This window comes from Hyperolius riggenbachi, chromosome 1, assembly GCF_040937935.1.
Source record: "Hyperolius riggenbachi isolate aHypRig1 chromosome 1, aHypRig1.pri, whole genome shotgun sequence".
NCBI classification, from domain to species: Eukaryota; Metazoa; Chordata; class Amphibia; order Anura; family Hyperoliidae; genus Hyperolius; species Hyperolius riggenbachi.
In genome coordinates, this window is record NC_090646.1 from 145,001,620 (window position 1) to 145,026,880 (window position 25,261).

Sequence of the window (25,261 nt, forward strand, 5' to 3'; positions counted from 1 at the left end):
ATTGCGGTACACGTGGCATTGGCAACAGATCTAGCAGAACAATTGGCACACATAAACAGGACAGCGATACGATAGCAGTAGAATGTGTGTGAAATGCTGCATAGTTTTGGGATTATGGAGGTGTTCGCTATCCTGATGGCCAGTTTCTTGTCTAGGAAAGCCATGGCAGGCTAATGTGTTAGGAAAGGCCAGCGTGACAATTCTTGGTTAACGTTAGGGTGTGACTATTGTTAACTATTCTTTAGAGTTTGGCAAACTCGCGCCCTTTTGACCCGCTTCTACTCCGCCACAATTGAGTCGATCCTATGCTTCTCAATCATCGTAAGGTACACGGAGCGCCTCAGTGAGCGACAAGCACAAGATACAGAGTCATCAAAGCTGCAGAGATTATTAGGACGCGCCTCCCATCTCTAGACCTCCTTTGCTCTGCCAGACTGTGATCCAGGGCCGTCAGGATTGCAAACGTTTCAGCGTTTCCTTGTACGATACTCTTTACTTGGCGAATAAAATCTAATTCTGGCTTGTCTTCCTGATTTTAGGCTATACATTCTACCAACTGTATTTCTATTGCATCATGTTTTTCAATAGCATAAGAGTATATATTTACCTTGTTAAGAGTCCTAGCCCGAGCCAAGGATGAAGGAATTTATATGCAAAAGATTTGTCCATGTGTTTTGATGAGCTAAGTATGGGCTACAGAAGAAAAAATAAAGGAAGGTAATTAGTAGTGCTTTTTCTCCATGTCTTTCTTCACTACTTGGTAATGAATACACAAAACATTTATATTGTGCTTTTCTCCTAGCGGACTAAAAGTGTCAGAGCTGCAGGAACTAGGGTGTGCTGTATAGACAGTATCAGTGTTAGCGAGTCTTGCCCAAGGTGTCCTAACTGAATAGGTGCCGTCTTACTGAACAGGAAGGAATTTGAACCCAGATCTCTCAGAGAACCATTAACCAGTACACTATCCAGCCAATAAATATCTATTTACTTGAGAACAAAATGTAAGTACATATTGTTATGTAATTTTTTTAAACCTGTTGTGGACACAAGTGATTGAAATCTATGCCCTGCTTTGAGCCTCTTATACTGCCAGGGCATAGATGTCAATGTCCTGTCTCCATGAATTTTCATTGCTATCACCCCTGCACGGCTGCACCACAGCATTTAGTTGTCCGATGACAGCTGAGCTCAGTGTGGTAGTCAGGCGCGACCTTGTGATCACTGTGAACCAATCACAGTGATCACAGCCAAAAAAGGGGAAAACAAAAGTATGAAAAAGGTTAATTATGCCAATTTCTATACACAACAAAAAGCAGGTAAATAAATAAAAAGAATGTTAAAGAGAATAAAATAAAATAAAATAGAGGGGATCTAATGAACATGTATAAATACATCAGAGGGCAATATAATAGCTTGGCGGATGAGCTTTTTGTCCCTAGGCCTTCTCAAAGGACTAGAGGACATGATCTGCGCAAGGAGGAAAAACGTTTTAGCCATTTATTTAGGAGTTCTTTACAGTAAGAGTGATTATGGAATGCATTGCCACAGGAAGTCGTTATGGCAAACTCTATACCTGCATTTAAAGGGGGCTTAGATGCTTTCCTTGGGTTGAAAGACATCCATGGCTACAATTACTAGGTATTGCCCAATGATGTTGATCCAGGGATTTTATCTGATTGCCATCTGGAGTCGGGAAGGATTTTTTTCCCTTTTGGGGCTAATTGGACCATGCCTTGTAAGGGTTTTTCGCCTTCCTCTGGATCAACAGGGATATGTGAGGGAGCGGGCTGGTGTTGTACTTTGTTCTCTTATTGAACTCGATGGACGTATGTCTTTTTTCAACCAAAATAACTATGTAACTATATGATGGCAGCCAATACTGTTTTCAATTTGAGAGAAAAAATAAAAGCTTTTCTAGCTATTTCAGCAGATTTCATGGATGCAGGAACATCTGAGAGTACGTAGACAGCACTGACTGATGGAGAAACTTACTGTGCTGTGCAGCAGTGCGTTCTAACAGTGCAGTGCTGCAAGCATTTTGAGCGCAATAAACAGCAACACAGGTGCCAAGCATTTGTGTACAATGCATGGCCACCTGCACTGCAGAGCAAAGTGTTAGTTAAAGGAAACCTGAGACAAAAGGCAAGGAAAGATTTGTACATACCTGAGGCTCCCTCCAGCCCCCTGTTGTCCTTCTGCTCTCATGATGTCCTTCCATACCCCAGTTGTGGAGCTGTGAGGCCCTCAATCCAGCCTGCACATGCATTGTCCTGGCTATGCACACCATCCAATCGTGCTCCCCTGACCAAGAGCTTTCTGTACAAGCCCAATATCAGCTTTAATAAACTGTGTACGCACCGAACTCTCCTGGCTATAGGAGCACGATCGGGTGGTGCGGGCCCAGAGCCGTGAATGCACAGTAGATAGTAGTAGGCTGAGTCGAGTTGTGGACTTTACAGGGCTTACAGCGGCACAACTGAGGGGACCAGGAGGATGGCGACAGAGCAGACAGACCACAGGGGGCTGGAAGAAGCCCTAGGTAATGTTTTTGTCTCAGGCACACTTTAGATGATGTTACACACCATGAAAGGTACTTGGAATGCCATTAGCAAAGGGTCACAGTATTTAATAATGCTGAGAAACATATTTATTAAATAATCAATCTTTTTATGATAACTTTTAAAGGTGGCCATACATCAGGCGACTTGGCGGCTGATCAACCATCCCATTCCGGTTTATATGCTCGGATTGGATGAAAATCTGTGCTGTCAAGTGCATGCTCGACAATGTGACCAATTTCGGGCCAAAATGGGTTGCATTCATCAGTCGGAAATTGTGCAAGATGTCAGGCCATGTTCTGCAAGATGTCGGAAATTCTGCAAGATGTTGCGGTCGGTCGGGTGCCTGGCGGTAACGGCGAGTGATATCGGGAAGAGCGACAAAGCTCCCGGCGCTGTTCTTGTAATGTATAATGTGTATGTATGTGCATTTATGCATTACCTGTCCTGCGTCGTTGTGCCCGTCCTCTTCCAAATCCACTGCTGCCCATGACACTTCCCATACACGCTGCCTGCACATAGCACACACATACGCGCCATGTGTATAGGGAAGAGCAGCAGATGTGACGATAGACGGGCACCGAAGAAGGACGCAGGACAGGTAATGTATAAATGCACATACAAAGAAGGGAACAGCGCCGAAAGCAGCAGACTCGGACGACTGCAGAGAGATTTCATGCTGAAATGGATTAGGAATCGGCCTGCATTGTATAAGCAGCTAACCGACAGATCTCTCTCTAATCAGATTCGATCAGAGAGAGATTTGTCTCCTGGTGGAATCTGCCAATCATCACTAGATATATAGCCACCTTTAGGGCTGGAACCCACAAGGTCGATTTTTTGAGCGTTTAGGGAGCATTTGAAAACGCTAGCGTTTTGTAAAAACGCTCAGCTAATGTAAATGGATGGGGCAACTTCCACTGGAGCGATTGTGATTAGAAAAATCACAACCGCAGGACATGCAGCATTCTGGGAGCGTTAGCGCTTCAATGTTAAGTGTGTGGCGTAATCGCTCATCAAAATCTGCACTGAGCGATTTTGCTAGCGTTTTGAAGTTACTGCACACTGTAACAAAATTAAAATTAATTGAAAGGACCAATCAGACTTTAAAACGCTAATCGCTACACAACCGCTGACAAATTGATACACTTTTTAAAAGCGCTCCCTAAAACGCTCATGAAATCGCTTACAAACTGCTCATACAAAACGCTAGCGATTGCGATTAGCGGTAGCGTTTTGTAGTGGGTTCCAGGCCTCCGTGTGTAACATGAAGATTTAAATAGCAAATGCTATTGCCATCCATAGCTCCATCAAACTCAACTTTATAAAGATCTTTAATTTACTGTACAGCTCAGCACATGTGATAAATGAAGCAGTAGCGATAGACATACTACGTGCAGCAAAATGCGTATGAATAGATGATCAAATCTTGATAATGCGGCAAAATTAAAAAATGAAATTGCTAAGTTCTAGGTAAATGACATATCATGTACTTTAATAAATGAGATTACTTTCATTAGTCACTCATTAATGGATATAAAGTCCACTAAACTTTGTATATTGTGATGACTATTCTAAGAACGTCACCTCTTGAACCCCCGACCCTGGCACAGTGTTGAAATTCAAAAATAACTTTTATTATCAAACACAATAAAATGCCAATGAAACTATGCCAGTTAGTGAGCAAGCTAAAATCAACTTTTAACCGAAACCCTTCTCCATACAATAAATGGTATAATAACGTAGAGGTATAAAGATGCTACATTACAGTTTTGATACTGTTTATACAAGGTGTTATTTTTTACAAAACGTTGTTTTTTTCTACCTATACAAGGTGTTAGAGGATTACCGGTACTACTAAAGCATACTGTTTTGAAAAGTACCAGTAACACTTGTAATGAAATTTAGAAGTCAGGGTGGCCATACATACATCTAGCGATTTGGCTGTGCGATCGACCATTCGATTCGATCGTTTTATCGAATCCAGTGTGTTCCAGTATGACTGATTGATGAAAAGCGGCCGATATCATGTTGAATCCAACTTAGTCAATCAAACAGGATGATCGATATCGGTCAATGGCAGAGGAATCGGATACTGTTTACAAATCAATCGATCAACACTGAATCGATTTTCGGATTCAGAGCTTGGAGGCGCATCGGTCAGATCGATTTGTGAAGGTGAATCGCATAGGATATCGCTTGTAGTGTGTGGGCCACTAGTCAATCGCTTAGTCGACTGTATCCGAATTGCTAGATGTATAGCAACTGTAGCAAGTGGGTTATGGAGGCTGCCATGTGTATTTTCTTTTAACTACCTAAAGACCGCCCCGCGCCAATGGGCGTGGACACGGCGGCAGCCCCAGGTCCGCCTAACGCCAATTGGCGTCAAGTCCTGGGGCTCTGATTTGCAAGGGATCGCACGCAGGCTGCGTGCGCATCTCCTGCTCGGGGGCGGAGCTCCGCCCCCTCTTCAGTCTCCGAGCGGTGATTGCCATCTATTTACATAGTACAGCGCTGCGATCAGCAGCAGCGCTGCACTGGGGATAGCCATGTGACACAATTGTCTTGTTTTTAATATAAAATAGCAACATAAATATTTATTTACAAAAAAAATAAACAACTGGGGGCGATCAGACCCCACCAATGGAGAGCTCAGTTGGTGGGGGGAAAAGGGGGGGGAATCACTTGTGTGCTGTGTTGTGCGGCCCTGCAGCTTGGCCTTAAAGCTGCAGTGGCCATTTTAGCTAAAATTGGCCTAGTCTTTAGGGGAGTTTACCACTTTGGTCCTTAAGTGGTTAAGCAATACCAGTTGCCTGGCTGTCCTGCTGATCCTCTGCCTGTAATACAGTTAGACATAGCCCCTGAACAAACATGCAGCAGATCAGGTGTTTCTGACATTTATATCAGATCTGACAAGATTATCTGCATGCTTGTTTCTGGAGCCAAATAGATCAGCAGGGCTGCCAGGCAACTGGTATTGTTTACTCTCCCTGGCGGTAAGCCCGACCGCAGGAGGATTTCTCAGGCCCTGCTGGGCTGATTTGCATATTTTTTTTTTTGTACACGCAGCTAGCACTTTGCTAGCTGCTTGTACTTCCCGATCGCCGCCGCTCCGCACCGATTCCCCGCTATCCGCGTTTTTTAAGCAATTTCATGAGCATTTTCCGTCGATTTTGGGAGCGATTTTAAAAAGTGTAAGCTTATTGCCAGCGATTGTGATAGTGATTTGCGATTAGCGAATTTTAATTCTGATTGGTCCTTTCAAATTATAATTTTTTTACAGTTTGCAGTAATTTAAAATCACACACAAATCGCTAAGCCTAGCGGTTCATGAGCGATTTGCAAGCGCTTATATACTTTATATTGAAGCGCAAACGCTCCCAAAATGCGGCATGTCCTGCGATTGCAGGAAGGGAATCTGCAAGGGTAAGTACAGTGCCATGGGCTCATTTGTTAATCATTGTTAAGCAATTCACCATGGTGAATCACTAAACAATATTATAGGCCAACTTTACACACACAAGATTCTCAGCCAAAATGACCCCGATCAACTTTCTGAACCTAAGATCATCAAGCATATAGACAAGGCTTAAAGGAAAAAAAAAAGTCCCCCAGGGGGTACTTACTTCGGGAGGGGGAAGCTTCTGAATCCTAACGAGGCTTCCCCCGTCCTCATCCGTTGCCCTGCCGGGACCCCCCAAAGGTAAATATTTACTTACCCCGATCCTACACAGGTGCCCTAGCCGCCCTTCCTTCAGGTTAAGACGGAAATAGCTGAACCCGATCGATCGACTCTACTGCACAGGCCCAAGTCCTCTGCACCGACCTGAGCAGTAGAGCGGATACGATCTGGCTCGGCTATTTCCGCCTAGCCTCAATGAAGAGCTGCTACTGCGCCGGTGCTGGATCCTGGATAGGTAAATATATCAAGCCTTGTCAAGCTTTTCGGGGGAGGATTGGGGAGAGCCAACGCTGGATTCCTGCAGGCTCCAGAGGTCGGGAAGCCTCATTGGGACCCTGAGGCTTTCCCCTCCCAAGGTAAGTATCCCCCAGAGGGAGTCTCTTTAAAGTACACCTGAAGTGAGAGGAATATGGAATCTGCCATATTTATTTCCTTTTAAACAATGCACATAGCCTGGCTATCCAAGCATGGAGATCAGGTGTTTGACATAAGTTTGACTGCATTTGCCATACACTTGTTTCAGGTGTGTGATTCAGACACTACTGACCAGAAACATCAGCAAGACTTTCAGGCAACTGGTATTGTTTAAAGTGAAATATATATGACAGCCTCTATATCCTCACGTCAGTTGTCCTTTTTTAAGACATCTTCAAATATCCACAACCATCTCCACTGGGAACACCATAAGATCTTCATCAAACTTGTACTGGATTAAAAATTGTGTGCTGTTATTTGAATGGGAATTACCACCAATTCCTTGCTCAGACCATGGTCAGGGCTGCTGAGAGATATGTGAATTAGTACTTGTTTGTATCATCCACAGCAGGATGGTTTCTGGAGATGCTCACTGTGTGTTTAGATGGTCACAGTATTACTGCCTTTTTCTATTCTTTTTGGTAACTTTTGTTTGAATTTTTTAGATTTTCAGTAAATGCTTATAAAACAGAATACATATCCAGTATATACCTCTATGGCTTCAGCGTTATAAACCACCAGAAATGGCAGAGGACCAATCCAGAGCTTGAACATAGGAAGGGTTCTCAGTATGTCGGTGTATTCAACGATTTGGTCAAAAAAATCTGTGAAGATAATAAATATTAAATCATTATTTACTTACAATGACATGCTGTAGCCTGTGGTGCCAAGCACAGCCATACATAAGAAGAATGATCAGTTATGAATTATTAGAAATATCTGTAAGAGCATCAATAGATAATTTTCTCACGTTTAAAAGGACAACTGAAGTAAGAAGAATATGGAGGCTGACATATGTATTTCTTTTTAAACAGTACTACTGGTAGTTGCCTGGCAGCCATGCTGATCTATTTGGCTGCAGCAGTATTTGAATAACACCAGAAACAAGCATGTGACTAATCTTGTCAGATCTGAAAAGAATGTCAGAAACACCTGATCTGCTGCATGCTTGTTCAGGGTCTATGGCAAAAAATATTAGAGGTAAGAGATCAGCAGGATAACCAGGCAACTGCTATTGTTTGAACGGAAATACCGGTAAATATGGCAGCCTCCATATGCCTCTCGTAACAGTTGTCCTTTAAGGGAGTAACCATAAGGGAACAGCGTCTGCAACCAAAGAGGGGCCCAGACCTGTGGTGGGCCTCCAACTACTAACCTTACCTCCCTTGCCTAATAGCAAGACCCCTCTTCCAGATTAGGTGTGTTGTAGCCACAGTCAGGTATACTGGTATAGGTGGGGAGGTCATGATGGCCACACTTGTTCTGTGAATTTTGGGATATGAGCCCCCAGGCTATGGGTGTAATCAAGAGGAGACGGGGAAAGAGGTGTGGAGGAGGCCCCAAGCTTTGAAGTTACAACACTGCTCTCATTATCTTCAAATCAAAATTAAGTATTTTGAATTTAAGTTAAAACAATAACATATAAATAGATTCTCTTTTAAGAGGAACCTGAAGACAAATTCCACGTTTTACAAAATGCTTTGAAATTGTCCCATCATCAATAATGGAGATATATCTCATTACCGCTTTTGTCATTAATTAGAGATGTGTAAAGGTGGCCACACACCATACAATTAAAAGATCCAATTTTTTTCCAATTTGATCATTTCGATCGGTTGTCCCGAAAAATCTAGAGCTTTTCTTTGTTTTCGATCGATAAATCCGATTGAATTCCCCGTTTTTTTCGATGTTTGGAGATTGGACACGTTGGAAATTTCAGACCAACTTTATCAAGAATTGTATGGTGTGTGATGGATTGTCAATTACTTGATGTACAGTTCCAATCAATTTTTTCTGAGCTTTTCATTATTTTATTCATGATTGGGGAAAAATTTAACATAGGTGTGTGGTACATTGGTCAAATGTTTGAATTCATACAATCAGTCAAAAAAAATGATTGCTATTCTTGTATTGAACATATATTTAAAAATTGTATGATGTGTGGCCACCTTAAGAGTTTTAAGTGGGACCTGTTTATACACATTATGGGTTCAACTGAACAAATGCCAGTATCTACCATAAAGGACACATCCGAGGAAAAGTGAAAAAACAACTTCTACTTACCCGGGCTTCCTCCAGCCCCTGGCCGTTGATATGTCCTTCGCAGCAGCTCCGGTATCCCCTCCATTGCAGATGCCGACCTCGCCATTTGCACAACCATGCCAGTGGCCGGGAACGCTCCAGGCCATGTGAGCGCAATGGTGCAGGCGCAGAAGATGCCAACTTGGCGAGGTCAGCATCTGCAGCGGAGGAGACCCCAGGACACCAGAGCTGCGGTGAGGGACATATCAGCTGCCAGGAGCTGGAGAAAGCCCCGGGTAAGTAGAACTTTTTTTTTTCTCGGACATTCCCCTCAAAGATAACCTGAAGTGAGAGTGAGAAGGAGGCTGACATATTTATTCAATTTTAAACAATACAAATTGCCTGGCCCTGTGCTGATCCTCTGCCTCTAATACTTTTAGCCATAGACCCTGAACAAGTATGAAGATTAGATATTTCTGGCAAAAATCTCCATGTACCCCTTATTTCAGGTTCCCTTTACGTAAGTACTCATACACAATAGATGGGTATCTATTTCTCCCACTATCTCCAATTGTTTAACCGGTGGCATAAATACGTCATGTCAATCCGGTGATCATCCTTACTTTTTGTCTGTCACAAACCACAAAGATCCATTAAACATATTTATGATACTTGTCCTCATATTCAACCATTCATGTGCGTGTGACGATTCTAACATAACACTGTATGACAAAACATTCCAAGAAGATGGGTGGAACACGTGTAGGCCTTGCGTCATACACAAACAGTGGACCAAATTTTGGGATGATCTACAGCTCTTGGTTCAGCCACTAGTCCGGCTATGTAATTATTTCCTTATTATTCGCCTATAGTCAAAATACAACTCCAATTAGCAAAGTATTCGTTGCTACACGTGCGTCCACTGTGTATAGCCACTGCCAATTTTAAAACCAACAGCTTTCAATGCCCATCCAGCTGTCCTGTATGTGTCATCTTAACACCCAGCCAGAATACATCTCCAAAGATTTTTAGGTGGTGGTGGCACCCAAATAAAGTGGTTTGAGGGCCAAATAACAGGATGTCAAAGGAAAGCAGCAGTACAATTAGATGGTTACTGAAACCAGTCAGTAAACTTGATATCCACCTGTAAGTTCTAAATTGGCCACAAGAGAAATAAAGGGCAGACCATGGGAGGCGAAAAATGCAGTGGTTGGAGAATGAACAAGACTCTATGCAATGCCACCCTTAACACATGTAAACTGAACTCAGATGCTGCATTACCAGGTCTGTTGACAGATGATGAAACCAATAAAACAAAAAACATGCATGATGAAGCATTTAGTAAAAACACTTTTATTTGAAGGAACCATTTAAAAAAGCAACCCTATCCTTTTAATAATTCAGTGGAAGGATCTCCCCTTAGTATTCACAGACTCTGTGTTTTACTTGACAGTTATTTTTTTTATGCTGGGAACTGGTTAAAAACTTCTTAAATGGTTCATCTAAACATAATTTCATGCTATTCTGATACAGATCGGTAAATAATGGATTGTTTATTCTCCTGGCACAACCCACTAGAGCTCAGCAGACCAAAGCAGTGACAGCTGCCAGAGCCAAGGTGTTATAAAATATTTTCAAAGATGTCCAAAAGATGTCCGAAAGAGAAAGTGAAGCTTAGGTGGTGGAGGGGCTGCAGGGAAAGGCTACATCTACTTGTGACGCTTCCAAGCATCTAAATTTCTGCCTCATGTTTCCCAAAATATTGAAGATAAGCAAACGAGCGGTAGAGTGTTTAGGGAATTTTGAAGATTATTCTGCAAGGTATGGCTAACTGCTGACTATACAGCAGGGGGAGGACCAAGACTGGCTGCATCTGATTGACAAGCAGCATGGATGTGCAGAGCCTAAATATAGGCAGGTTACACAACTTGCATTCAAAACAGATGGAACAAAATGGAGGATATTGGATTCCAAAACAGTTTGACAGCAGTGTGTTCCATACTAGACTCTCCCACGACGCTGAGGTAGACTTCATGGAAAGGACCCTAAGCTCTAATTAACAAAAAACATGGTGTGAATCTGGGGGCAGCTTGCCATAAAATGGTTTACACATTTTTTAGAGAACAGGGGAAAATTGGCAGCTCTCCGGATCAGGCCACATCTGAAATGACTACCAACAGAGGCGTGCAGAGCCCCCTAGAGGCAAATACACACCTTGTATTTAAAACAGATGCAAACTATGAACTAAACTCTAAACTCAGATTAAATCGGAATGCAAAACTGCTGATTGAAACAAAGGTCTTGTACCCTCCTCCAGCCACATTACAAAACCATTTTTGTAGCTGCACTGCATTACAAAAGCTGGGTGACATTGCCTGTAGTCCAAGCGTTACCAACACTGGAGCCCCACAGGGCTGCGTCCTGTCACCAATCCTGTTCTCCCTCTACACAAATGGTACATCCATGGAAAACTCAAGACCATCAAAATTTGCTGACGACACCACCATTGTTGGCCTTGTACGTAAGAACTATGAGCAGGCGTACCATCAGGAGGGTGACAGAATGTGCCACTGCTGTAGAGAGAACAAGCTGCTCATAAACACAAGCAAAACGGTTGAGATGGTCATTGGAGGAGGGTTAGTGGCATGCTCTCTGAAGTCAATCTACATCGATGGCACTGAAGTTGTAAGGGTATCCAGCACCCACCTTCTTGGCACAACCATCTCTGAACTAACGAAGTTCGTCATGGCACAGAACCTTCTCAGGTCTCTCTAATACATCCACCATAGAACATGTCCTCTGTTCATCCATCCTGGACTGGTACGCAGGCTCCTCTGCCAGCGACAGATACAAAATACAGATGGTCATCAGATCAGCGGAGGAGATAACTGGGAAACCACTTCCTCCACTAGACCTAATTCACAACACCCGACTGTACTCCAGAGCAAGGTGGATTGCCAAAGATCCCTCACACCCAGGCCATCGTTTCTTTAGTCGGCTACCATCAGGCCAGAGGATCCAAGCAATCCCCAGCAGGACTTCAAGACATAGGAGCACTTTTTTACCCTCCGCTTGTAAAACTCTTGTACTCCCTCCATGCCCCCATCCCTCTGCAGTCACCCCACCTCCTTTTCTCCCTTAGGATGCAGCTACTGCTGATGTACTCTGCACTGCTCTTACTTATAATGTTTTTCTCTTCTCATTACCACTGTTTCTGTTATCTGCTTATTTGTCAGTCTGCTACTGCTGTATCCTGCTGTTGTTGTCACTAACAATCAATGTCTACCTTAAACTCCTACTTGCCCTGCTGTTACCAAAACCAATTCTGGGCCCGAAATAGTCGTGCTTGGCAAAATAAACCAATTCTGATTCTAAACTCTGAGTATTAGACCTTTTGTTCCCCAAAAATCTTTGAGAAGAAGCAGACAGAGGCTAGTTTCACACGGCCAGCAAAATCAGATGTACAGAGGCAGTTAGTGCCAGTTAGAAGTCAATTAATACATTTTTTTATTAACTCTTTAAACTGGCATTTACCCCAGGTGGCATGCAAGTCATACAACGTCCAATTGCCACCTACTCTGCTTGAAGGCCATTGAACGACATAACTGACTTGCATAGCAGTGCCAAGAAAACGATGAATAAATGTAAAGTGATAGTGGTTGTAGCAAGGTCTATGGGTGTTTGCCATTTCCATAGTATAGCCCAACCCCCAAAGCAGGCATTTGACAAATATTTGACAAATGCCCACTAACTGCAGTACAACTGCACTGCACAACTTGTTTCTTAGTCATCTCTCATCAAACTTTGTCAGCCTCAACTGGAACCAAGACACTCACTGTAAAATGTGGCTTAAATATATATCACTGTATCACCACAGAAAAACAGTTATGGAATAAAATTCCCCCAGTCGCCAATTGCTCTGACATAGTCTGACGGATGGTAGCATGCTCCTGTCTACTCCACACAATGCCAAACTTTTCATAATAGAAGGAAAATGGATTGCCACGTGTACCTGTTCATTTCCAGATTATCTACAACACTGTGAACAGGCTTGATGTGCTCACTATGTCTGAATACATGAACGTTATCTTATCTTTCCTCTAACAATGCACTTTGCCTTTTCTGTGCCTCGCTGTTAGAAAAAAGTTTTGCCATGTGTAATACTGATTTACTGTTAGTTTACTATTATTTTAAGGTGCTTTTTCTGCCTATTTGCATGCATTGCTACAGTGAAGGAGCACAATAACCTGGGTACTGCAGCATCTGCTAAACCTGACATCAGAGTAACATAATCTAATGGAATGCCACTGTTAATTTCATAATAATTGCTCTCTTCTTAAGTCTTCAAGCACACTCTACACCTTGGCTGAAATCCCTTGTCCTACTTCTTAATGTTTCTCAGTAAATACAGTAACATCATAATATTAACCCCGCTGCTGACATTGGTTGCCAATATGCATCAACCAAACTCCGTCCCCCCCTCTTCCCACCATTATATTATTAGTATGACTCCCGCCTTGTTCACTCTAGGGGGTAAATTCACAAAACAATGGTAATCTTAACATACAAAGACAGGGTAGTACACCACTGTATAAATGCACCTGTAAGCAGCAACACTCCCCCCCCCCTCCCCCCCTAAGGCTGCTTACAGATCCAGAAGGCCGGATGTTTAAGTGGCAGAAACAGAAGCAGCCAACCCTGACCGCCAGAAGGCGATCTATCATGCCTCCCCATCCTCCCATCTCCGTAGAGACTACATGCGGCTCGGCGAGCAATGAATCTGGAAAACACTCACCTGCACTGTCTCCCACTGGACTGAGCTTGATCCTGATGGGAAGCACTTATTAAAAATGTGTACACACCTTTACACTGCTTACATTGCCTAACTCTACTGCTCCTTATCAATGCCTAACTCTAACAAACCTTATCAAGGCCTAATCCTAATACTTCTTACCACTGCCTAACCCCAACATCCATGCCTAACCCTAACACTCCTTATCAAGGCCTAATCCTAATACTTCCTACCAGTGCCTAACCCTAACATCCATACCTAACCCTAACATTCCTTATCAAGGCCTAATCCTAATACTTCTTACCAGTGCCTAACCCGAACATCCATGCCTAACCCTACCACTCCTTATCAAGGCCTAATCCTAATACTTCTTACCAGTGCCTAACCCTAAAATCCATGCCTAACTGTTACGATCGCTTCTGCAGCATTTACTGCTGGCTGCAGTGGTATTGCAACCCAAGCAGTTCTGATGTCATTACATGCATTTGCTTGCATAGTTTGGTTTGCACTTAAACTAGTTGCTGATTCCATCTGCAGTCGCTCTGAAGTTAATGACAGTTTAATATGCTTTTGTGAAAACAAACATTGTCTGCTGCAATGGAGTGGCAATCCCTTTCCTGCAGGCTGCATATCATTGTCTGCCTTTTCCTGCTGTCAGCCTGTGATTAATTACCATTCACTTGTGTGGGAATCTGCATGTCTGCTCCCATTGGATGACCTCAGTATACAGAACTGCTTCCTGCAATGCTCCAAGGGCTGCCATAGTCTCAGATTCTGTCTGTTACTCTGTGCGGCTCCCACCTCGTTCCTAGTCCGTGTAGACTGCGCTGACTCCTGCGAAGGGGTCAGCGAGTCCTCCTAGTTCTGCTCTTGTTTCTAGAAGTTGTTACTTTGCTTGTCTTGTGTCATATATTGGTTCATCGCCAATATATACGCATACTTGCACGTTTTGTTATTTTCCTTGTATTCATGTTACGTTGATACATCAGTGTCGCTGATGTATACGTACACGAACTGTTTATATCCTGTGTTCAGTTAGTCAGCTTTCCAGCACGTTTTGGTAGTTTGCGCGTATCGTGATCACCCGTGCTGAGTTAGTATCCTGCTCCTGGTTCTGTTTGTGGATTGCGTTCATCTCTGCGAAGAGATAGCGAATCCTTCTGAGTCCTGTTCCCTGTATTGCTCCAGTCCTAGTCAGTGTTCCTGCTTATGTCATATATCGGTTCATTGCCGATATATACATATGTTAGTCAGACGTTACAAATAGTTTCATTGATAGCTGTAATTGTAATACGCTAGGAAAACATACTTATTGTATATTTGTCTGTGTTACGTTCATCTATCTTGATCCTCCTATTTCCTGACTATCCTGTCCTGTCTTTGTGAGGCACGCCATCATTGCAACGCATTGGCTGCCTCATTCCAGTCTGTCTTGTTGTGGACGCTTGCTGTCACTAAGTAGTGGCTAGTTTAGCAAGCGTTCATTCTGTCTACCTGTGCTGATCTCCTCAGTCCTGGTTTATGCGCTCAGCGCTACTTTGCGCTGAGACGTTATCACGAAAGTATTGTTTGTGGCTGTTCGGATCTGCACCGGCTCTGTGCACCACAATCTCCTATTGGAGTCAGTCCTCTCCTCCACTAAACTGGGGATATCCTGATTCCTTGTGCTGGTGTGTGTACCTCCTTCACGTCAGCTTATGTGTTGCATGCTGACTGTGGAGAATACACCTCCAAGCCTAACACTAACCCTAACAAACCTTATCAAGGCCTAAACCTAATACTTCCTCCCAGTGCCTAACATCCATGCCTAACCCTAACAAACCTTATCAAGGCCTAGTCCTAATACTTCTTACCACTGCCTAACCCCAACATCCATGCCTAACCCTAACACTCCTTATCAAGGTCTAGACCTACCACTTCTTACCAGAGCCTACACTAACACTCTGGATCCATGGGTCAAACTAATACTCCTTATCAATGTCTTATCTTAACGCACCTTTTCAATGCCTAAGTCTAAAGCCTCGTAGTTACCAGAGAATCTAGTACATACCAGATCTTTGAAAGACAGCTACAAATTACTGTATTGTCCCTGCCCTTACTCCAACCACTGGGAAGCTGAGCAATCGTGTGCTCTGCCGGCAACCCTCATACTCCATCCAGAGCAATAGTATGCATCACTCACTATAGTCTAGTGACGCATCTGTACAGCACTCAGTCATGTAGTGGCAGGCAGCATGAGTAAAGAACAGTGCTCTCAGGCAGAAATCGGCTAACCCAACTTTCCTGGACGGATTGCAGTGCAAGGCATCGGGTGCTGCTGTACACCCACGCTGTGGTCGGGTTTCATCTTCTATGTGTAAAAAGATTTATTGTCACCAATCCCTAAACCTTCCAATACATGCAATCCTACCCTTTCCAGCAAATGTAACCTTATCATGCCCCATCACTAAAGCTTGAATAGAAAGTAAGGCAAAGTCTACAAACAGAAGGTTATACTATACACAATTTATACAACAACAAAGAATACAACCGAAGTAAAAAAAGAAAATGCCCATATTGCTGTACACCAGAAAAGTGGCTCCATAGAAGCGCAATATAGTGTGAAATGGCAGTCAGGCGAGTAGTGCCCAGCACCCACCTCCACCATCACACCTTTGAGCACCGGTATGTTAATTTATACTGCACGAATGTCCTGTATTCACTGCATTTGGACTGTGCCTCACTGTTGAAGATTAAACGTTGTTGCAGTGCTGATCATTTCTTCTTCATTGTTCATAAAAATAAATTCTAAAGCTTCACCACAATCACAAATCAAATGTCGGTTAGATAAACCCTAAGGACCCTTTTCCACTGCTGCCTGTGCGTCCACCTGCGGTTATGCTGTGGTGCGTAAGCGAAGCAGCAATTTCCATCACCTGTTGCGCCGGTTACCGTGATCGCAGCAAGATTAACACAGTCCAACATTTGAGTGTGGGGAAAAAGCGGCGCGCAGGAGTGGGAAATGAGGACCATGATTTACAAGTAAATCATGGTGCTCTAGTGATTGGTAAAACGGCCGCGATCCGCTTTTTGAAGTGGATCGCAGCCAGTGGAAAAGAGCCGTAATTTGTGATGGATTTACGTAAATAGTGCTGGGAATTTTGGCATTAGGAGGGAGAAAGTGTTTAGTGATGGTCATGTCTAGGAGAACTCATGGAGAAGCATGTGATCAGTTTGGTCAGGTGATAGATATGCAAGCCTCTGATTTGTGATAAAGCAGCATGTGATCACAGCCAATCAGAGCTTTGCAAATCTATCAGCAGATAAAACAAATCGTATGCATCTCCACGAGTTCTCCTACACATGACCATCACTAATAGTGTTACAGTATGTGTAGTGGTAGTAGGAAGGTAGGCCGCTTTACACTATACACTGAAAAACTGACGTGTTTTAACTTTCCATAGCAGTGCAGTGTAAAAAAAGCTTTCAGTTAAAATGTGTATGAGGCTGGGAACACACTTACCGGAAACTAGCGCTGCGGGAAAAAAGCAGCGTTTTTGCCACTAATGCAAGTCAATGGGCCGCATAAAAAAAGTATATAAAAAACGCATACGCATTTTTAAAAACGCTGGTTTTGTTGCATGGATTTTAAAAACGCATCAAAAACGCACATAATGCAAGTCATGCGTATTTATAGGCATTTTTTTTATTGTTTTGTGATGTATTTCTGCTTCCTGTTGTCTTCCTAGTGATTTGCATAAAACGCAATTGAAAACCGCATGGAAAACGCATACAAAACACATATTCATTTTGTATATGTAAAAACGCATAAAAATGCACACAAAACGCTTGAAAATCGCATATGCGGAAAAAAAACGCAAACACACTAAAAACACACATACAAAAAAAACGCACAGGACCTAAACCTCAACCTTTCACGCACAGCCATGTGTGCACCCAGCCTAATGCAAACTGAGCCATAGGGAGAAATTAACATTACCTTCACCTGGGCTACACATCAGTTGTCCATTCAGTTATAACTGACAACTGAAGGACCACCATCACGAAAAAAGTAAGCAGTTAAAACTGACAGAAGCGACAGGTTTTAGACCAGTCCATCTCATCATGGGGGATTCTCAAGCTTTTCCTTTATTTCAAAAGCATTTCCTTAACGGCAGTTGCTAAGTCTAGGGTCCTTTTACACTTAATGCGTTGGTATGCGTTAGTGTGCGTTTTATCCATAGACGAGCATTGTGAAAAAAATTTCAGTTAAAACGCGTTAAGTGTGAAAGGTGCCATAAGAAAACATGGGCATTACTTTGAAAATCTGTTTCTTTCTGTTTTAACTGAGAGCAACTGATTAAGGGCCCGTTTCCACTACACGCGGATTCTGGATGCAGAAAAACCTGACTCCAATGAATGCCTATGGGCCTGTTTCCACTAAATGCGATTTTTCTGATGCAGATTTTATATAGGCATTCATTGGAGTCAGTTTTCTGCATCCAGAATTCACGTGTAGTGGAATCAGGCCCTAAGTGTAAAAGGGGCCTGACCAGCCAAAATAGTGTGTAAGAGAGTAGGGAGGCTGGCTGGTATCTTACGGTTTTGGCAATTAAACTGCTGTTCAGGAAATGCTTCTGAAAACAAAGAAACCCTGAGAATCCCCATGAAGAGATGGACTAGTCCAACACCTGTTGGTTCTGTTAGCTTTTAAATCCCTACTTTTTTCGCAATAGTGGTCCTTTAATGTAAAGGACACTAGGCTCCTTTTACACTGCATCCGTTGCCTTCAGTTGTAACTGAAAGGACAACTGATATGCAAGGAACTGATATCCATATTTCCCTATGGTCTTTTATACTGTGCGACAAAGCTTTTCCACAATGTACTGCTATGGAACAACTGAACAGCTAAAGGGGTTCTGTGGACAAAAACTGACACTTACCTGAGGCTTCTACCTGCCCCTGCAGCTGTCCTGTCCCATGCTGTCCTCTACGATCCTCTATTCCCCGCCTCCAGTCATGGTCCAATTATTTGTCTAACTAGACGAAACAATTGCACCTGTGCGGTCGCGCACATCCTAGCTCCCGCTCGCGTCTCCGGGACCTTCCTGCTTTTTTTTGCGTACTGCGTTTGCGCATAGGATTAGTAGTAAAGAAAAGTCTCACGTTTTTATTTTCAGTCATATAGTTTTGATAACATCATTCTATCATATTTTCAGTTTACATAGCACACTCTGTACTTTAAACTATAAAACAGAGCAGAGCTAACGACCATTTGAAGTTTCCTGCAGTCAGGGCTGGTGCACACCGAGCGGCTTTTTGGGAGTTTTCAGATCCACTTGCGGCTGCGGATCTGCTTGGTCAATGTATCTCAATGGGGTGGTGCACACCAGAGCGGCAGGCGTTTTGCAGAAACGAAAAATGCCTGGGTGAGGCATTTTTTGGATTTCGGATGCGTTTCTGCCTCAATGTTAAGTATAGGAAAAACGCAAACCGCTCTGAAAAACGGCACTTCAGAGCGGTTTTGCAGGCGTTTTTGTTACAGAAGCTGTTCAGTAACAGCTTTACTGTAACAATATATGAAATCTACTATACTGAAAACCGCAGCAGCAATCCGCAAAACGCTAGCAAAACGCCTCATAAAAATAAAAAAAAGCGTTTAAAAATCTGCTAGCATTTTGCGGATCTGCTAGCGGGTTTTGGCGTGCACCAGCCCTGAATCTGTCTCTCACTGTTTCTTTGATGTATAAGTGCTCCATAAAACAGGACTGTTGTTGAGTCAAAGAGGTCAGAGACCCTGACGAAGCATATGCAGATCAGATACTCTGACTCAGCTGACTCAGGTTTTTCTGGATTAGCCATAAGCTTGTTCCAAGCTTTTGACTCAGACACTACTTATGCCAGAAGATCAACAAAGGCTGCCAGGCTGGCATTGTGTACCAGGAAATCAATATGGCAGCCTCCATATCCCTCTCACCTTGGGTTCCCTTTAACTCATCCTGTACTGGACTAGAGATGGCCCAGCCTTGGAGAACTCGTGGAGAAGCACATGATCAGTTTGATCAGCTGATAGATTTGTAAGCCTCTGATTTGCTGGTCATGATCATGTGTTAAACCAGGAAGTCATCTCAGCAAATCAGAGGCTTACAAATCTATCAGCTGATCAAACTGATCATGTGCTTCTCCATGAGTTCTCCAAGGCTGGGCCATCTCTATACTGGACAGGAATATGAGACTATTTCCTATGCTACTAATGTTCTAACTTATAAGTTTATTTTCGCTTCAGTTTTGCTGTAATACACATTTTTCAACTTACAGCATATAACAGGGGTATGGAACCTATGGCTCGGGAGCCAGATGTGGCTCTTTTGATGGCTACATCTGGCTCACCTACAAATCAGTAGGAGTTGATTCACTAAGCTACACTGCTCAAGCAGCGCAGCTTAGTGTGGCAGAGCAAGTAAAATGTTCAAAGTAGGCACGCTACTGCTGTAGCATGCACTACTAACTTACTTGCGCTACCTCAAAACGAACGGCTGCTCTAATTGTCCCACTCTGGACCCTGTCAGGTCCAGTGACTTTGTAGGACGAGATCCCTGCACTTTGATTGGCCCAATAGGCTGCCTGTCACTTGACACCGAAAAAGCCCTGCTTTGTAAACCAGGCCTTTAGTGTTAGGAATATTGGGAGTAGGAAGAATAGTGTAGGTTTAGCGGGACTAGGAGGGTTAGTGTTCTGTTTAGTGGGAGTAGGAGGATCAGTGTTAAGAGAATTAGGATGAGTTTGATCTGAGAAGTAACTTAATAGCATTATAGTGGTAATATAAAATTACCAATATTAATTCTACTGGCTACCCGCACCAAACTCAGTGTCTATTGTAAATGTAGACAGGTCTTCCTTTGTTTACATCAAGTGCCACCACTCTGGCTCCACTGAAATAAACTGTTAAGCCCCATCTACACAATACAATTCTTTGTGCGATTCGATTAAGATTCTATTTACGATCCAATTAAATCCGACATGTCCGATCGGGATTCAATTCGATTCAATTTGATTTGCCATTGCAAAGCAATGGCAAATCAAATTGAATCGCATCGAATCTTGATCGGACATGTCGGATTTATTGGATCGTAAATAGAATCGTAATTGAATCATACAAAGAATCGTATCGTGTAGATGGGGTTTTAGGCTGTCATCTCTTTAGCCACCTAGCAGCTAGAGGATGCAGTGGTGATAGAGTTATACAAACAAAAAGCCCTAACTTTTCTGATCACTTAAAGTGAAGTCGAGGTAATAGCGATATGGAGCCTGCCATATTTGTTTCATTTTAAACAATACTGGTCTATTGGGCTGCAGTGGTGTCTGAGGTACACCAGAAACAAGCATGCAGCAAATCTTGTCACTTCTGACAATATTGTCAGAAACACCTGATCTGCTGCATGCTTGTTCAGGGTCTATGGCTAAAAGTATTAGAGGCAAGGGATCAGCTGAACAGTTAGCCAACTGGTATTGGTTAAAAGGAAATAAATATGGCAGCCTCCATATCCCTCTCACCTCGGGTTCCCTTTAAACCTCAGATACCGACAAGTGAGGATGAGGTGAGAGCAAATGCCTATTGTCTGGTACCTTAGCACACTGCTCCCCCATTCTCCTAGGTCCCCCTACTGCCTACCGACCCCCCCCGAACTTACTTCCTGGTCAGGGTGGTCACAGCTGACTGCGTAGGCGCTGCCCGTGGCAGGGAGTGCTCTGCGCAGGCACACTACATAGTTGTGACGTCATAACTACGTAGCTGGCATGCGCAGAGCACTTCCGGCAGCATGAACAAGGATCCTGCGCAGTCAGCCGCGACCACCCTATGCAGGAAGTAAGTTCGGGGGTCGGTAGGCAGTATCGGAGGGGGACAGAGGAGAACGTTTTTCATTTCATTGTACACTAAAGAGGCCTAGGAGAGTTCACTATATTGAGAGGAAGTCTAAAGTGAAAAAATGTGCACAGTTTAACTTATCTAGGGCTTCTTCTAGCCTCCAATCCCTGCAACTGTGCTCCTCAGAAGACCGCATGTACGGCCCCTGGCCACTCAACTCCTCAATCATGCTCCTTTGGCTGGAAGAGCTCTGCGCTTGCACAGTTTATAAAAATTGCAAACACACATGCACCGAATGCTTGCGCGATCTAGGAGGCACGCACCTTGCCGCTACTGGCTGAATCCGCCAGCTTTCAGAGGAGTGCAGCTACCGCATGGATGAGAGAGGAAGGATGGCCAGGGACCAGAACAACTATAAGGGGTGCACCTAAGATACCCTTTAAAGCAGGCTAATTGAAAAAAATATTACAATTTCAGGAATCTAGTATGGTGTAGTAAAAACAGGCAAAGACAAAAAAATCCTTTCTTTTTAACTGGCTGAAAGTGTCTCCCACACAAGAAGATCAGACACCAAATGGAAAGGAATGCGTGTCCTTGTCACCAGTGCAGTGCTAAGATAATGACTTTGGTAGCCCTTCCAGTGCTCAGGAGCACCAGTGGCCATGGACTGATAGAACACATGGTTACCTGCGTTTATAAATACAAACAAGCCCAAACGTAGGTTAAAAAACAGGTGCGAGTAAAAAAAAATAAAAAAAATAAATAAACCTGGGGCTTCCTCCAGCCCCTGACAGCCTATCTGTCCCTATGCGCAGAAAGAACACTCCAGGCCACGTGAGCGCGATTGCGAGCGATGCAGGCGCAGAAGTTGCTGACCTGGCGAGGTCGGCATCTGCAATGGAGGGGACCCCGGAGCTGCGACAAGTGACAGATGGGCTGCCAGGGGCTAGAGGATCACGGTAGGTAAATAAAACTCAGGTCCGCTGTACTGCGCAGGCCCGATTGGGATTGGCTATTTCCCCCTAAGCCCATCTGCGAGCCGCTACTACGCCTGCGCTGGAGCCAGGAAAGGTAAATATTGAAGGCGTTGCTGCGCCACAGCCAGCATCCTTGTCAGCTGTGGTTTCGGAAGCTTCCAGTGCTTGGATTTATATAACGCCAACATATTACGCAGCGCTGTACAATACATAAGATTACAGACAATGATAACAGGGGTGACCGACAACACAATACATTTTATTCTGAGGCGTGTGGCTTATATTATTTACTGAGAAACAAGCATGGCTGGTGTCATTTATGGTGCTACTTTATGGATCTCGCTAAATGCCCACTGTAGAGAGTTCCATAAAGGAGATCAGTTATGCTTGTGTCTCAATAAATAATATAAACTACACCTTACAATAAACAACAAAAGTGCTGTGTATAACACCAGACAACTGTCTTCAGAGGAGCTCACAATCTAATTCTACCATAGTCATAGTCTAATATCCTACCATATTATTACTGTATTATGTATTTATAAAGTAGTGACATCATCTGCAGCACTTTACAGAGTACATAGTCATGTCACTGACTGACCTCAGAGGAACTCACAATCTAACCCCATCATAGGCTAATGTCCTACCATGCTATTATTATTATGTATTTATATAGCACTGAAATCTTCTGCAGCACTTTACAGAGTACATAGTCATGTCACTGACTGACCACAGAGGAACTCACAATCTAACCCCATCATAGGCTAATGTCCTACCATACTATTATTATTATGTATTTATATAGCACTGACATCTTCTGCAGCACTTTACAAGAGTACATAGTCATGTCACTGACTAACCTCAGAGGAACTTACAGTCTAACCCCATCATAAGCTAATGTCCTACCATACTACTATTATTATTATTATGTATTTATATAGCACTGACATCTTCTGCAGCACTTTACAAGAGCACATAGTCATGTCATTGACTGACCTAAGAGGAACTCATAATCTAATCCTACCTTAGTCATACTCCAGTATCCTACCCTATTATTATGTTTTTATATAGCACTGACATCTTCTGCAGCAGGAAAGGAATGTTGTCTAATTGCCTTTAGGGTCACTAGGTCACTACCTGTGTTTTGGGAGGAAACTCGGGCCCACTGCCTTTGATTTACACTATTACATAAGCTATGCCAACATCCTGTCATGGCCTTGCCCATTTTTTTTGCCACGGTGCTCTTACCGCTCTGTACTCCCTTTTCCCAAATGTTGCCGCAACACACTTAGTGCGCCAAAAAAAGTTTTCTTGATGGTACCATGTGTGCCCCCAAGATAAGCAGCCAGTGTCACCATAAAACCATGTTGGGCAACAACAAAAGCTTTCTTTAAAAAAGCGATCGTAAGTAGAAGTAAAGTGATCGTAAATAGAAGTCAATTGTTAAAATGATTGATTTTAGCCATTAATACACATGAGTTATTCATTTCCCTAATATTTATGGTCGCTTTACTACTATTTACAATTGTTTTGTCTAATCACTTGCACAAGTTTCACAAAACGACTGCGACAGTTTCTCACACCCCTAATCACCAACGCTAAAAAGTAGAGAAATTCCAAAGACAAAAGCTTCGACCACACTCATCAAAACTTTTTCCCACATGTGAAATCGCATTAAACTGAAAACCAACCTTTCTCAATTGCGTAGTGCAGAGGTGAATGCGACTTCACATGTGGGAAAAAGAAAATATTGCTTTTTGTTTCAAAACAAATTTCTATTGAGAATCATCAACTGCTGTTATGCTGGATACACACGGTGCGTTCCCGCACTCGACTTCCCGCTCGATTATTTCCGAGCATTTCCTATCACGTTTCGATGATTGATAGGTCGATTCTCATGTAACGTATGCCAAATTGACCTAACAATCCATCGAAACGCGAATCGGTCATGTCGGAAATAATCGAGCGGCCGGGAATCGAGCGGGAAATCGAGTGCGGGAACGCAAGGTTAAAGACACAAAAGCGTGCAGTGTGCAGAAAATGCTGCGTTTTTCACATGGACAAGTGCGGTCCCAGCCTGACATTGGCCAGGGTACACTTTAACTCAAATCCAGAGACTTTCTTGAAATGACATGAAGTTTGCAGTTAAAAAGTTTTCTCTAAAAATCTGCTATAGCTGGTGCATTGAGTCTGCTTTAGAAGAGACTGGAAAATAAGGACACCTAATATAGAGTTGAGAGCGGGTTGAATATTACAGAGCAGCAGGAGCAGGGTCCTCTTGCTATACTTTACCTCCACCATTAGGTTTCAGCATCAGAGCATCTCCGACCAGAGGAAGATTGGGGCCCGGTCCGGGGATCGGCCTCATCATTTTCCATTTCCGAAAATAGTCCGTGAAAAAGGGGACGGTAGAGAAGAGTAGTAAGGACAGCAGGACTACAGCTGCGGTTATCCAGACCAGCGTATGTACTTCTCCCTGCAGTAGCTCCATCTCGTGCTTCGTGCTGCTCTGCACTGATCGCTGTGTGCTGTGTGTGCTGAGAGTGTATACTGTCTGTGCTTCCTCCCAGCTTCTCACGAGTAGCCAGTCAGCTGCATCCTCTGCCTCTGTGTTATGTATTGCTGAAGGCGTGTGTCAGAGCTACAAGCCAAGCCTCCATCTACTATCAATTCATTAGGGCTCTTTCACATCAGAGCTTGCGTTGGAGAACGCTCAAAGCATACGTTTTGTTGTATGCCTTTTACTGCGTTTTGATATGCGTTGCACTGCAGTGAGTGTGCGTTTTTAATCCGTTTTCAATGCGTTACTGCACATAGAAAAACGCAGGTAATTTTTTTTTCTTTAAGTTGTCAACTTTCTACATTGTTCCTCTGTTGCATTCTGGGACTGATTGCCTGCGTTAACGGATT

At 43.3% G+C, this 25,261-nt stretch overlaps 1 protein-coding gene across 1 annotated transcript in view; it reads right to left on the reverse strand.

Moving 5' to 3' along the window:
- Nucleotides 1–24,900, reverse strand: part of LOC137567350 (cytochrome P450 4V2-like) — a 42,189-nt gene extending 17,289 nt beyond the window's left edge. The window contains exons 1-3 of the mRNA XM_068278665.1: nucleotides 24,644–24,900; nucleotides 7,207–7,319; nucleotides 608–693 (exon numbers count right to left, since the gene is read on the reverse strand). Coding sequence (XP_068134766.1) covers nucleotides 608–693; nucleotides 7,207–7,319; nucleotides 24,644–24,842 — 398 coding nt within the window. The 5' untranslated portion in view covers nucleotides 24,843–24,900. The remainder of the gene's footprint in view (nucleotides 1–607; nucleotides 694–7,206; nucleotides 7,320–24,643) is intronic.
- Between the last annotated feature and the right edge of the window lie 361 nt (nucleotides 24,901–25,261).